This window comes from Rhineura floridana, chromosome 2, assembly GCF_030035675.1.
Source record: "Rhineura floridana isolate rRhiFlo1 chromosome 2, rRhiFlo1.hap2, whole genome shotgun sequence".
NCBI lineage: Eukaryota > Metazoa > Chordata > Lepidosauria > Squamata > Rhineuridae > Rhineura > Rhineura floridana.
This window is the reverse complement of record NC_084481.1, coordinates 117,265,513-117,279,329: the sequence shown is the minus strand read 5'-3', so window position 1 is coordinate 117,279,329 and position 13,817 is coordinate 117,265,513. Positions and strand designations below refer to the sequence as shown.

General features: G+C 38.7%; 1 protein-coding gene across 26 annotated transcripts in view; it reads right to left on the bottom strand.

Moving 5' to 3' along the window:
• Positions 1–13,817, bottom strand: part of SOX6 (SRY-box transcription factor 6) — a 765,761-nt gene that overhangs the window by 506,246 nt on the left and 245,698 nt on the right. For all 26 annotated transcript variants that reach the window (XM_061610274.1, XM_061610275.1, XM_061610270.1 and 23 more), the window contains one exon: positions 6,390–6,627. In XM_061610274.1, coding sequence (XP_061466258.1) covers positions 6,390–6,627 — 238 coding nt within the window. Of the gene's footprint in view, positions 1–6,389; positions 6,628–13,817 lie in introns of those variants that run through there.

Genomic DNA, 13,817 nt, shown 5'->3' with positions numbered 1-13,817 from the left:
TCTTCTTTAGCTTTACTCTGATTTTCAAAACGACCAGTTCATGATCTGTACCGCAGTCTCCTCCTGGTCTCGTTTTTGCAAAAAGTATGGAAATTCTCCATCTTCTGCTACCAATTATATAATCAATTTGATTCTTATATTGACCATTTGGTGATGTCCACGTGTACAGTCATATTTTTGGTTGCTCAAAAAATGTGTTTGCGAGAAACAAATTATTGGCTTCACAGAATTTAATAAGTCTTTCTCCCGCTTCATTTCTATCTCCTAAGCCCCATTTCCCCACAATTCCTAGTGCTTCTCTGGTCCCTACTTTTGCATTTCAGTCCCCCATGATTATCAGCACATCTTGTTTTGGTGCGTGAACAATTCCTTCCTAAACTTCTGGGTAAAATCTCTCAAATTCCTCTTCTTCTGCATTTGCCATTGGAGCGTAGACTTGGATGATGGTTATGTTAATAGGTTTCCTGTTAAATCTCATTGATATCACTCGCTCAGACCTTGCGTTATAGCTCTTAATTGTTTTTGCTACATCACTTGTCACTATTAAAGCAACCCCATTTCTTCTTGATTTCTCATTTCCTGCATAAAATATTTTGTAGTTGCATGATTGAAAGTGTCCCATTCCTGTCCATTTTAATTCACTTACGCCAAATATTGTGATGTTGATACATTCCATTTCTTGCTTGACATTTTCCCTGGTTCATGCTTCTCACATTCCGTGTTCCTATTGTGTGTGTCATACAACTCCAGACTCTCCTTTCGCATCTGTGCACATCAGCCTCTGGGCTTCCTTTCAGCTTTGACGCAGCTGTGTCAGTCACAGCGCTACTCGTATTTGTCCTTTGTTCTTCCCCAGTAGCTCGGTGAGTGCCTTCTGACCTGGGGGTCTCATGCCTTCTAGTTTTTGCATATGTGCCTGAGTTTAATGGTGCTGATGTTAACTGTAGGTACAGAGCTATCGGCAAGAACTTTTTCCCTCTGTAGTAGCATAAGATGACTTCTATTCCTTCTTTTTGCTCATCAGATGCTGTTTACTTCAGCTTGAACTTTGTTTTGTTTTGTGACTCACTCTTCAGATCTCCCTAGGAAAGTACTTCTGTTATAATTCCGTGACTCAGATCTGATTTAAATGTGACAGCTCCTATGTAAAGGTTTACAAAAATCACTGTCCGACATTGGTAGTCCATATAACATTGGGTCATAACACTGAAAAGGCCCTTAACATAGGCACTACCCCATTTCTTCACTTATGTCACAGACAGCCCAAGCTAACAGTCATTACGTTACAACCACAATATGGACCATTTGCCACTATTTGATTGTGCCTTTGGAAATGCATTAGAGACCCAGTGGTCACAGGTATCCACACCAACCACCTTTAGCTTTATTTTAATAAAGAACGATCTCAGGCTTGAATTTGTGGCCTGAGATCACTGAAGCTTTATGCATTGAAGAACGGAGGATCACTGTCCTTCCTTTCTCTGCCAAATAACTTACAAGCGTCAGATCTTGAAAATAAAAAAAAACGGTACTGTTGGAACTTTTGGATTTGTAGGCAAGCAACTCTGGAGAAATTTCTCAGATTTTTGCTCCAATGTGCCAACCAGAGTCAGGGTTTTCTCAGCTAATTCCCTGGCTATCAGTTGCTTCCATTCCATCCAGAATCTTTTAAATGTATTGCTAATTTCTCAACCACTGTTTGGACCTAGGCAGGTTTTGAGCTTCTGGGGCTGACTAGTTACAAAGATGCCAAAGGGTAACCCTCCACAACACATTTTGCGAAGACTTTTCTATGAACATAAAAAAGCAGACATACAAAGCCCTTTGAGATTGTCTGTTAAGTCTGGCAACTTGCTGAGGTGAAGGTACAGCTTGCTTGCAGTGACGCAAAAAGCCAAATTTGAAAGAATTGCACAAAATGATACACATGATTTTTTTTAAAATGCTGATTCACAAGGAAGATTCTAACTTGAAAAGCATTTCAAAATTTCAGGATTGTAAAGGAGTTTTGTAAACCTATGGAGTACTATTGGCCCCCAATACCAAGATATTGTTTTTTCACCGTCTCATCCTTTCTCACAAGAAATGGAAAGGGTTCTAGGTTAAGCAACAGTAGACATGAAGACTAACTAATAAACAGCATTTTGCAGGTCACTTTGATCACCTCACATTTGGTGTGAATGGTTTTTCAGTTGTCATTGTCAGTCTAATGGGGTACAATTAGATTTACAAGGAAAGCCCTGAAATATTGCAAGACAATTCACACCTCATCATGTGTGAGGAATGCCTGGAACATGGAGTTGAGGAAGACTGACACAAAAGTTTTATGCATTTTTTTCAGTGCTGTCAGGGCGTGTTTGACCCGTCAGTACAGGGCTAAATATTCCCCTCAATACCTAAGCTGTCATATTTTCCCATTAGTTCAAATACAGGCCACTTTTTCTGACTGACTGAAATTTGTAATTTCAAGTGACTTTTTTTTTAAGCTTAGGGAAAACAGTTTCTGCTTAGGACCAACTACTGCCAGTCCTTGCTTAGGTGAAGAATTATTCAATGCAGCCTATTGGATCTCTCCTCAGGGACATGTGGTTAACTACTAATGATTTTCTGGAACTTTATCAAAGAAAGCTAGGATATTTTTTAGAAACAAGAAAAGTGAAACCAGAAAGCTAAGTCACTTGAGCAAAGTTCATACACCTGTTTCAGAAATCTTATAATGGGAGAGTATCTTGTGGCCTTTTTAGCTTCTTGAAGGTACAGCAAGTGTAGACATGAAGTTGTATTTTCCCCCAATAAAACAAAGAAGTAAATTTGGAGAAAGATCTTCAAGTGTATGAAATGTACAACTAGTACCACATTATATAACCCCCAATCTCCTTCTGAGTTCTTTACTATTCCTCTCTCAACATTTTAAAGAACATAAAAGGCTCAGTTTCTATATAAGAAATCTGTTTGATCAAATTTAATTTCACAAGCCCCAACATCTGGATTTAGGGACATATTTTTCTCTCATCACACAGCCTGAGTAGATAGCTTGTACCTTGGGGGAACATAACAAGATTGAGAATCCTATTAGGAATTTTCTCACAATTATGGGAGGGGAAACATTTATCTAACTATCAGCCTATCTGCTGCTTCTTAGGTGAAGTTTGCAAGTTTACAAAAATCCAGAAATCATTTACCACATATTGATACATCATATGCTGCCTTGGAGAATTTTTCCCCAATATCTTTCATAAAAAGAAATGTTTCCTCAATATATTTTATACAAGTTTCATTGTTTTAACCAAGCTACAGTAGAGAGGTGCCCTCCAATTAAACAATGGCAACGCCTAATTATAGGTAGAAAGGAGGAGGAGGAGGAAGTGGCATATCTTTTCACTTTCTTTCCTCTTCAGTGCTAAGCAAAAAAGTACATTATTTAGGATAGAGTGATACAGGTTTCCACTGTTCAATCACTGATGCTGGGCAGAAGGTAAGTGAGGCAATAGTCCAGTCTGCAAGGCAGGATTCCTTGGCAGGTTTGAAACAAAAAGAATCACCAACCAGGAGGGTCACGACATATGTGGCCTGCGGCATAGAGACAGCCACCTGTCATACCCAACAATTCAGAGTGGCTGCTTGGGGTGGGGATGTTCTAAGCCATGAAATATGAAGCAAAATGCATCACTTAAAAAAATTCAAATAGCAGCTATTGGGGGGGATTGATCATTATAAGGATCACAGTGGGCAGGGAGAGGAAGTTTAATCCTTTCCTCCCTCCCCTGCTTTAATTCTAACGAAAATCATTCATCCAAGCCTGTTATTTGTATTGGAAGTATAGCACCTATTGACACAATCTGAAGTGCCCAATGGCCACAACTTAAAGAGGCCAATGACGTCTCCTAAGTTTGAGTTTAGGAAAAGATGTTTGAAGGAAGAGGGCTTAAATCTGGCCTTGTTCACAAATTATGTATATATACCATTTACCTCAGGGCAGTTGCTTTCTATCCACAGATTTTGTTATGTTGCATTTACCTGCTGAAGACGTTAAACTTGCTACCATCTAACTTTAAATGCAACAGGTGCTTAGCAGTACAGCAATTAGGGGCTCATGCAAAGCCAAAAAAGGATGAGCAAACTAGATTTGCTTACTGTATGGAGATGATGTCATGGCTGAAAAAAATGCAGACAGGTGTACAAACTAGTAGTTATCACTGAGATTCACAGCTAAACCCTATACAATAGGGCCCCGCTTACTGGCGCTTCGCATTCCAGCGGTGGGAAATTCCACTTTTTAAAGCCGATTTTGTGACTTTTGCGACATTTTCGCGCGATGGCCCCATTATAGTCTATGGGTTCCGCTTTACGGCGGGGACCTAGTCCCTAACCCGCCGTATAAGCGGGGCCCTACTGTACAATGTCTTCTCAGAAGTAAGGCCCATTGAATTCAATGGGACTCTCCCAAGTATACATGTATAGGATTGCAACTGCAATCTCATAATTTAATGTGGCTTAAACCGGGTGATCAGTGCTTAGGTATGGCACGGCTGAACTAACCTGCACTTACCAGATTTAAAAAAAAACTGATAAAGGTCTGACTGGCTGCCAAACGATAATTACAGTGAGGAAGCAGGTATGAGGTCCCTGAAAGGAGCATCTGGAATGGGAAGGAAAGAAAGAGGCCTACGTGTAAGAAAAGATTAGTCCTGGAGAAGGGGAGAGGACAGGAAAGGAGGCAGGACAGGCCCAATGAGTGCTCTCTGGCCAACACTATGCTTTGTGGGTACCTTCAGTTTTGTAAAGGAAGGAAGGTAGATAGGTAGATATTTTTTCACTGAGGAGGCAGACAAAACTCAGACTTGAATTTGCAATTTCTGGGTGATTTTCCAGCATAACCTCAGGCTGTCCACTTGCAAAAATTGCAAAGGGACCTCTCCCCTTTGAAATGCCATGACCGCATAAACTAAAACAAGTTTAGATATTTAGGCAACAAAAGAGGGTCCATTCCAATGCTAAGTTATATAACCAACAGATAAAACAAATAACTGGATATACCAAACAATGATTACTACCTAAAATGAAATTACACTATTTCCCAGTCACAACTTCCTTTAAAATGGACATCATAATGTTTGTATACCAGTGCATTTTAATGTGTTTTATATTCCAGATGGATGCTTCTGAAATTACTTCTACTATTTACATAATTACCCAGTGTTATACTTTCCTTGGGTAACAGGGAAAGAATCTTGTCTTTTACGAGACAAAATTACCCTCACAAATTATCAAATTTTTTAAAGTTATAAAAGGATTTTTCCAGCATTCTAGATGACCTATTTGATCATTTCTATTTCACAGCTTTCTCTTAGTGTCCCTTCTCAGTTTCCTGAAGGAGGAACATGATGTGGGACTTGTTCCCCCCATATAGTTCAAGGTATTCCCCTTTATACCTTCATGGTATAGGTGGAGGCACACACTGGGAGATCCCATAGCTAAAACCTAATGGGAGAAGAGGCAGCCATTGAGGAGTAGAAATATAAAGCTATCGTTATATTGTCTGTATGTGGAGGGTACTCTGTGTTGCAGGTGCTCAACCCAGAAACAAGCGTACATTTTAAAAACAATTTTGTAGCTCATCAACAGAGTTCACCCCCACTACATTATGTGCTTTGGCTCACCACCAAACATTCCTAACCTTTAGGACCAATTTTCATAACTACTTCAACAGGTGTAATTATTCAAAGGAGATGGACATTTTATACTGAAGACTCCACAGCTGGTCATATAACAGACCTTCAAAAGGGTAGAGTATCTGCATCATACTTAATGTTATCCACATGGTGAAGAGGAAGGAATTCCAACCAAAGATTATCACTGCCTGACCACAGGAATCATTACAAAAGAATCTCACACTGGGTAAGGAAGCTTTCAACTTAGCTGATATTGAATTAGAACAGCCTTCAGTAGCTACAACTACTAATGGGACTACAACTCCCATTGTTCTTCACCATCACCACTGGCTGGGGCTGATTAGACTTGTAGTCCAAAACATCTGGAGGGTATCTTGTTGGGAAAAAAATTGTTTAGTTCCCTGAAAAATTAAGAAATACATGCAACTGCACCAGCTCAGCCAGTTAATGCCAGAGGCTTCACGACCGCTTCCACAAACACAATAAAATATCGATAGAGTGAAAGCTGTCAAGATTTACATCAGGAAATGGCAAAAACAATAACAGAGGCAATTTCTTTTTGAAGGTGAATTAATCCTATGGCCTCATTCAAGAAAACCTGTATAAAAAGAACTGTTTAGCTTACTGACACTGATCTCTTACTCATTAGAAAACATAATGACCAAGAAGAGTAGCACTAAGCAGCACCCCAAAAGATTTCTCAGATTTAGGACATACCATTCTGTGCTGGGTTGAGATAACACTGTTCCAGTCAGCGTCTTGTTGGATTGTAGTGACTAGAGTCGGTAGCTCCTCGGAGTGAGGTTTGTTGTGCAATAGGGTGTGTAGAGGCAGATGGGAAGCCACAATCTCTTCATTGTTGCCTTCTTCCTGTTCCTGTGATGCTAAGTCCTGGGTTGTTGCTTCCTCTCCATCGGCTGCAAATGGAGAGGTGGCCTGCTTGGAAGACATTCTTCTACAAATAAGGAAACACACAGATTTATCCTATTAAATTTAAAAACTAGACTGCACATATAACAAAGAAAATTAAACAGAGCCAAAATAAGGACAGATATTTTGTTTGCATAGGGTTTGCAGAGTGATCCTATGCATGTTTCAGCTGGGCTTACTCCCAGGTAAATGTTCATACCATTGCAGCCTTAAACGGATTCTACAGGCTTGTCTAGGAAGTAGCTGCCCCCAGCTAATTTACCATTATATCCCTAAACCAAATGTGGCTTGTGAGAGGGGTGAGCTATATCAATGGAAAGAAGTGATTACTGGTCATCTCCTGCAGTGGGCACTTTTCAAAAGCCTTTTCCTTCTGAATAGACATGCATAGGATTCCACTCTTAAGTGTCTGAAATAGTTTTCTATTTTCTATTATTTATTTAAAATTTATGTATACTGCCTCTCATTACAATGCTAAAGCAGCTTGCAATAAAACAATTTAATGCAAACAATTCACATTTAGTAAAAAAAAATCAGTAAAACCAGCATATCACAATTACAATATCCAGAAATCATTCAACTGTTATTAGAGGCCAGGGAAAGTTTGAGTAAAGGATTTCCACTTGTGCAATGGGACTCCCCCCCTTTCCTTCCCCTATGCATTCCCCACACCCTCCCCAAATCTGCTCCAGTAGGTTGGGGGAACCCCTAGAACAGATGAGGCAGTGGAAGGAGAGGGGGAGAGCATTTCATTGTGCAAGGAGAAATCCTTGCACAGACAGATCAAGAAACTTAGCACTGCATTGAATTCCACCCTTTGTTTTAAACTTATGGTGGGAGCTTACTACAATAGGTGCCTGTTATATCCCAGTGAGGAGCTCATTCCGCAGGCTGGGACTACTGTGGAGAAGACTCTTCTCCAACATATTGTAAAACGAAGCTCTGCTTGCAGATAGCATAACTAACAGGGTCTCCTCCCAAGATCTTAGTGAATGGGCAGGTCTATGTTCAGACACTTGGTTGAATCTATATGTCTCTGTTTTTAGTTGGTGCGGCTTTACTTGTTTTTATAATGGTAATTGTTTTTTAGTTGTTTTTACAATTGTATGCTGTACTGTATGCTGCCAGTTTGTTTCCGGACACAATTCAAAGTGCTGGTGTTGACCTATAAAGCCCTACACGGCTTGGGTCCAGGCTATTTGTCAGACCGCATCGCCCTCTATGTGCCTGCCCGGGCCCTTCTTTCAATACCTTCATCCGCACAAGTACAACTGGTGAGGATACGAGATAGAGCCTTCTCGGTGGCTGCCCCTAGGCTTTGGAACTCCCTCCCTAAGGAGATAAGAATGGCCTCTTCCCTGCAGTCCTTTCGTCGACAGGTAAAAACTTTCTTATTTCAGCAAGCCTTTGATTCCGAAGGCAGCTAAGGATAGGCCCAAAAGGAGGTCATATTGCTCTTGATTGTTTATTTTTTAATTATTCTGATTTTATGAGTATAGTTTTTAATATCAGAAACAGTTTAATGCTATTTTAAATTAGAGTTCATTTTTTAATTATATCTGTCTATATTTATTTACTTATGCTTTTAACTTTGGTAGGTTTTAATTGTATCTGTTTTTTATCTGGAAGCTGCCGTGAGTTCCAATTTGGAAAAACGACGGGGTATAAATAAAGTTAATAATAATAATAATAATAATACTGTTATAACCCACCCTAGGACCTTATGGTGAAGGGTGAGTAAGAAATCTTATAAGCAAATAAATATGAGAGACAGCATTCTATCAGATAACCTGATCCTAATTCTTTAGGACTTTATAAGTTAAATGTAAAACCTTTAACTTGGTTCAGTAGTAGATTGGCAGCCAGTGCAACTTCTGTAATACAGGTGCTATATGTGTCATGGTGGGATGTTCCACTTAGCAACCTAGCCCCTGCATTTTGCACCACCTGCAGCTTCCAAAACAGTCTTAACGACAGTCCCTCATAGAGTGCACTGAAACAATCTAACTGTGAGGTTACCAATGCATAAAACAATATGATTAGGCTATCCTGGCCCAGGAACTGTTGTAGTGGCACATTAGCTGAAGATGGCAAAAGGCGCTCCTAACCACTAAGGACACCTGGGCCTCTAGTGATGAATACAGATCGAAGAGTACCCCCAGAATTCACACCCATCCTTCAGAGGACATGCCACCCTGTCCGGAACAGAAATTCCCCAGTTCCTGGACATTCACCCACACTAAGAGACAGTTTGCATTACAGTCAAGTGTGCAGAATCAATTATAAAGAAAGGTATGCATTTTAAATCTATGCTTGTCTCTCTATTGTAAATAAAAACTTTTGTTATGTATCTTTCTAAGCCTTGCCACAGAAGCCACTTGCCATAACAGTTATCAATCACCATTTTCATGTGGCTTGCAGAGCATCAGGTACAACTAAACCTGAAGGTCCAACGCCTTAAAAAAGCCTTGGTCCAGAATAAGGATATGGGGTACCTAGATTAAGTTCTTATCCTTTAATGAGAGTTTCAGGTTTAGTCCTCTGTGAGCTGAACCCAGAGGAGAAAAAAGTTGATGCGACCAGGATAATCACATTTAAATACCAAAGGTGTGTGACTTCTCCTATCTTTAAAGGCAGCATGAGTGCTCCTAATATAATTTTTCCTTAGAATCTCTTTTCTAAATGTTTGTTCCTGTGTCGTCTCTTAATTTCAAGAAGTCTGCAAGAGCTGCCTACTTGAGTATTTGCACAATTAAGCCAGAAATCCACTGGTCACTTAGTCAATTAATTATTGGATGTTTTTCCCTTGCAAAACAGAATTTGCAAGCCACTAGCTAACTGTTCCAAACAAGAACTATGATATACTTGTTTAAAGCATAATGCTTACTTAAATTATTTTAACTGCATCTAGGTAGACCTTTGGGGGGAGGGAAGTACTAGACTGGTGAAGCAAGGAGTCCTCTAAATGAAGTGGCTCAGGTAATAAATGACCTGCTTCTGCAGTTTGAATGATTTGTCTTTTGCAGATTAAGCATCTGAAATACTTTTCCATTTTATATTGATACAAGGTACAAAGAATTTGGAATACAATCAAATGTGTAGAATCAATTATCAAGAAATATATGCATTTAACATCTCTGCATTTAAAAAGTATCCTTTATTGTTATCTTTCTAAGCCTTTTCTACAGAAGCAGACACATAATAACATTCAAAACGAACTATTTTGATATAAACAGAAAATAATATAATTTTAATTCATTCAAAACAAAGTCACTGTTATGATGAAGTAAAATATAATTGGAGACATTCTTCAGATTTTAGAAAATTTAGAGTATCTTTATTGCTAAAATTGCATCAATAACTCAAGAACAAGGTCTCCACCTTAATTACTCTTTAATAATAATTGATTTCATACAATTTCCTTTAAAATGCACAAATCAGTTAACAGAGGAAACCACATGAGCATTTTTCAAATTAGCAAATCATTAACTCAGTAGTACTGTTTCTATAGACAAATAATTACTGATTAAAGAGGATGGAAATTTGAGACCAACAGTTAAATTTACAAATCTGACACATGCTTTCATGAATATTACAGTGAAGGAAATATCAAGTGTAAAGAAAAATAATTAAGTTAATTCCAATTTAAACAGTAGTTTTTAACGTAGCATGCCAAGTTTCACATAGGATTTAACAGCTAATGCTAAATTTCTCACAATTAATGAGAAGAGTCAGATTTGGTATCCTACAGTGAAAAAAATTATTGGTTCAGCTAAACTAATTATATACATTTTTAAATAAAAGTATTACAAGCTTTTTGAAATCTGAAACATGAAAACATTGATATATTTTACACACACACCCCAAATAAACACCCTAAATACTAATGCTGACTTTTAGACTGTCTGTATGCAGGTGGAAAGAATTATCTTGATGCAGCCACTGTCTTGATGTGACCACCATTTGTACTACACCATGTTTGCAATCCTATACACATTCACCTGGGAGTAAGTCTCACTAAACTCAAAAGGTCTGAATCTTGGATGTTTCATAACTATTACTTTCTCTGAATAGTCCAGTCCCAAATTTTAACTATTAAAACACTATACCATAGTTTAACCATCACAATAGCGTTGCACAGACATGATTCTGGAATTGCAGAGGGATATGTCAGCACAAATATTTGTAATCAGGGTGCAAGACTTACCACCTTATTTTAAACATGAAAGCTAAATATACACTATTCTGATTACCAGCACAGCACAATTATGAATAAATCTCCAGTGGTTTTAAGGCAACTGTTCTTAGAAGAGGATTCTGTTCACTTGAGCATTTGTAGACATCTTCCAATTAGAAACAGGACTGACTTCTTCCAGAAGGAATAAGCTCTGGCTGCTTTTTTCAGTTTAAATTAATCATGACACAAACCCAGAAATGAAAATGTCTCTTAAGAATAATTCCAACTACAAACTGCACCAATGAATAACAGTGCACAATCCTAATTAAATGCAACTGTGCAGCTGTGAAAATAGGTTAAATCTATCCAAAGCTATGAGATGGCTTTTAAAGGCTGGTTTGTTAGGGAGTGTTTTCTTAAGGAAGGCTGGGCTCTCGGTCTTAATCAGCCAATAAATTATTTCCTGCAATTACATTAAATAGAAAATTATCTTCAAATTGGGAATGTTAATTGAAAATCAAAATTCAGAGTGAAGTTTAGAAATTACATGCTGAATATAATTAATCTGGAAAGACTTCACCTCAGTTTCATAAACAGGCTTTGGATAATTCCTCAAGTGACCATTCTGAAAGCTACCCAGTTAAGAGTGGAAACTTCTTTCTATTCAAATATACACCATTTCATATTTGTTTATACACATCCACATCAATGTTGATAAGGATGTATCAGTAAACAAATATTCAAAGCACACAGATAAATACACCTTACACAATATGACATCTACTCAGGATACACTTAATAATAAATATTAAACAGCAGCAAAGGTTATTTTATTATGATTGCAAAGTTTTGCCACAAATCTAGCATATTTATACAGAAACACATCTATGCCCAACTATTTATCTGTTTATGCACCTACACATAATTTGCACAGAGGAAAACAGCATCAGATCCTGACGTGAGGAACCTCAGACCTGAGGGTCAAATGCGGCCCTCTAAGCCTCTTGTCTGGTCCCCAGGATTCTCCCCACACCCCCTCTCCCCAGGTGATGCTCTTCACCAGCCCTGCTTTGCATCCTCCTTGAGTGCTTTTGCCCATCTCGAGTGTGCCCTGGAACTCTGAAAACGTGTGCGTCTTGGTCACCTGGGTGGAGAACAGAGAGTGTGGGTACAAGCTAGCCTACTGTACAAAGGTTACATTTACACTAGTTCCTCCAGTCACTTTGGCCTCTCACTCCGCCCATCACTGGCATTTGTTCCCCAGAAGGTTGCCCAAAATGGAGTGTGGTCCTTGGGTCTGATATACTGAATCACTACTGCAATAAACAGGTAAATGGGCCTACATGCATGCTAAACAAACGTCTTTTTCCATTTTACTTTTTTAAAAGGAAAGTGACAGTCCTGTACTGATGACACTACTGTATTTATTATAATTGATAAACTAAATAAAAACTACAACAAATGCTTCTAAAATATGCTCTTTAGACATGCTTTTGAAACTGTCCAAGTGCTAAATAGATATGTAGGTGCTGCACAAAGGTATGCTATATGCACTGTTTTGTGGGTATGGTGGCAGAAAGGGTTGAGAACTGGATCTGGTTAGCAGGCCTTCCCATCTGTCAATCACCTGATTTCACAATTGTTTTTGCTAGCATGGTTTGAAATCAAACTGTGCAGGCAAAGGCACAGCCATAAAGTATTTCTTATTTTAAGCTTGGGGTCCCCAATATGGAACTCATGGGCATCACAGGGCCCTCAGATACCCCCTCTTGACTCTGGTCATGACCCCTTGCCTCTGCCAATTAAAAAAACAGATTTTTTGTTTTGCTTTTGGGATTGTTTTGTTGAGGTGTCTGTCAGGGGATGTTGCCTGTCTTTGTCTCTGGAAGAATATAATTGTTTTACCTGGGATTATTTTTTGGGGGGGGGAATCTGAGCATCACCAGTTTTTATTCTGTGAAATGGGTATTTGGTGTTGCCCACACTTTAAAAAAAAAAATTCCAAGGCTTCTTAACCCTTTCCCCCTTCCCATGCTGGTCTCCACCCTTCAAACTGTGCCATCAGTGGCAGAAAAGAGAAATAGTTTAAAAATAATTGCAGAATCATGTGGGATATGAACTTCTGTCCTAGTGTGTATGAACATGAAAAAAATGTGAATTTCAAAAACTTACTAAAGTTTATAAAAACTAGTTTACGATCATCTACTGAGGATGTGTTCCTCTAGAAGTTGTGCCACTACATCTCCCACTTTCCCTGACCACTGGCCATGCTGGCTGATGCTGATGGAAGTTGCGAGTCCAACATGTGAAGACCACAGATTACCCACCCTTGATCAAAATCATCTCAAGTCATTTTCTGGCACTCTTGCAAATATTCAGATTTTCAATATTTTTGCAAATCACTCATATTCTAAAAGTAGCTTGACATTGTGCCACTTCTTCGTTTACCTAATATTATTTTTGTGTGTAAATTTATAATGACAGTGAAATCAGTTCTTTTCTAGAAGTTATTTTTTCAAAAAATATATATTTTTTTAGAAAAGAATCTCTCACCACTTATAACCCCTGAAAACAGGGATTTATAATGGAAGTGCTGACACAACCCTAACTAAAGCGGCACAAATGGTGCTGCTATAATACACAAAATCAAGTTCTATTATTCTAAACTCTTCTCACTTCTGGGGTTTTTCTTTACTGTGCTCCCAGACAAACTGCTGAAGCATGAAAAATTTAAATGCAATCAAATGGATCCAATTCCACTTTCCTAGAACAAGTGTCTACAGTGGTACAGTCGTAGAAGGAGAGGCATCCAATTTGTCTGATGCTCATTTTTAAAAATCTGTTTATAATACTGTGCAGTAGAGAAATAAGAGGAAATTGCAGCCACCGCATTAAATGACTGTCAGGGGGGATACACTGTATGACAATCTATTCAGTTAAACTAGAGGGGGCATTGGAGGGGGATACAAAAGCATTGCTATAATAAACTATATAACACCATGCCATGCTGAGATGAGAAGAGTTCCCCCCCCACACAC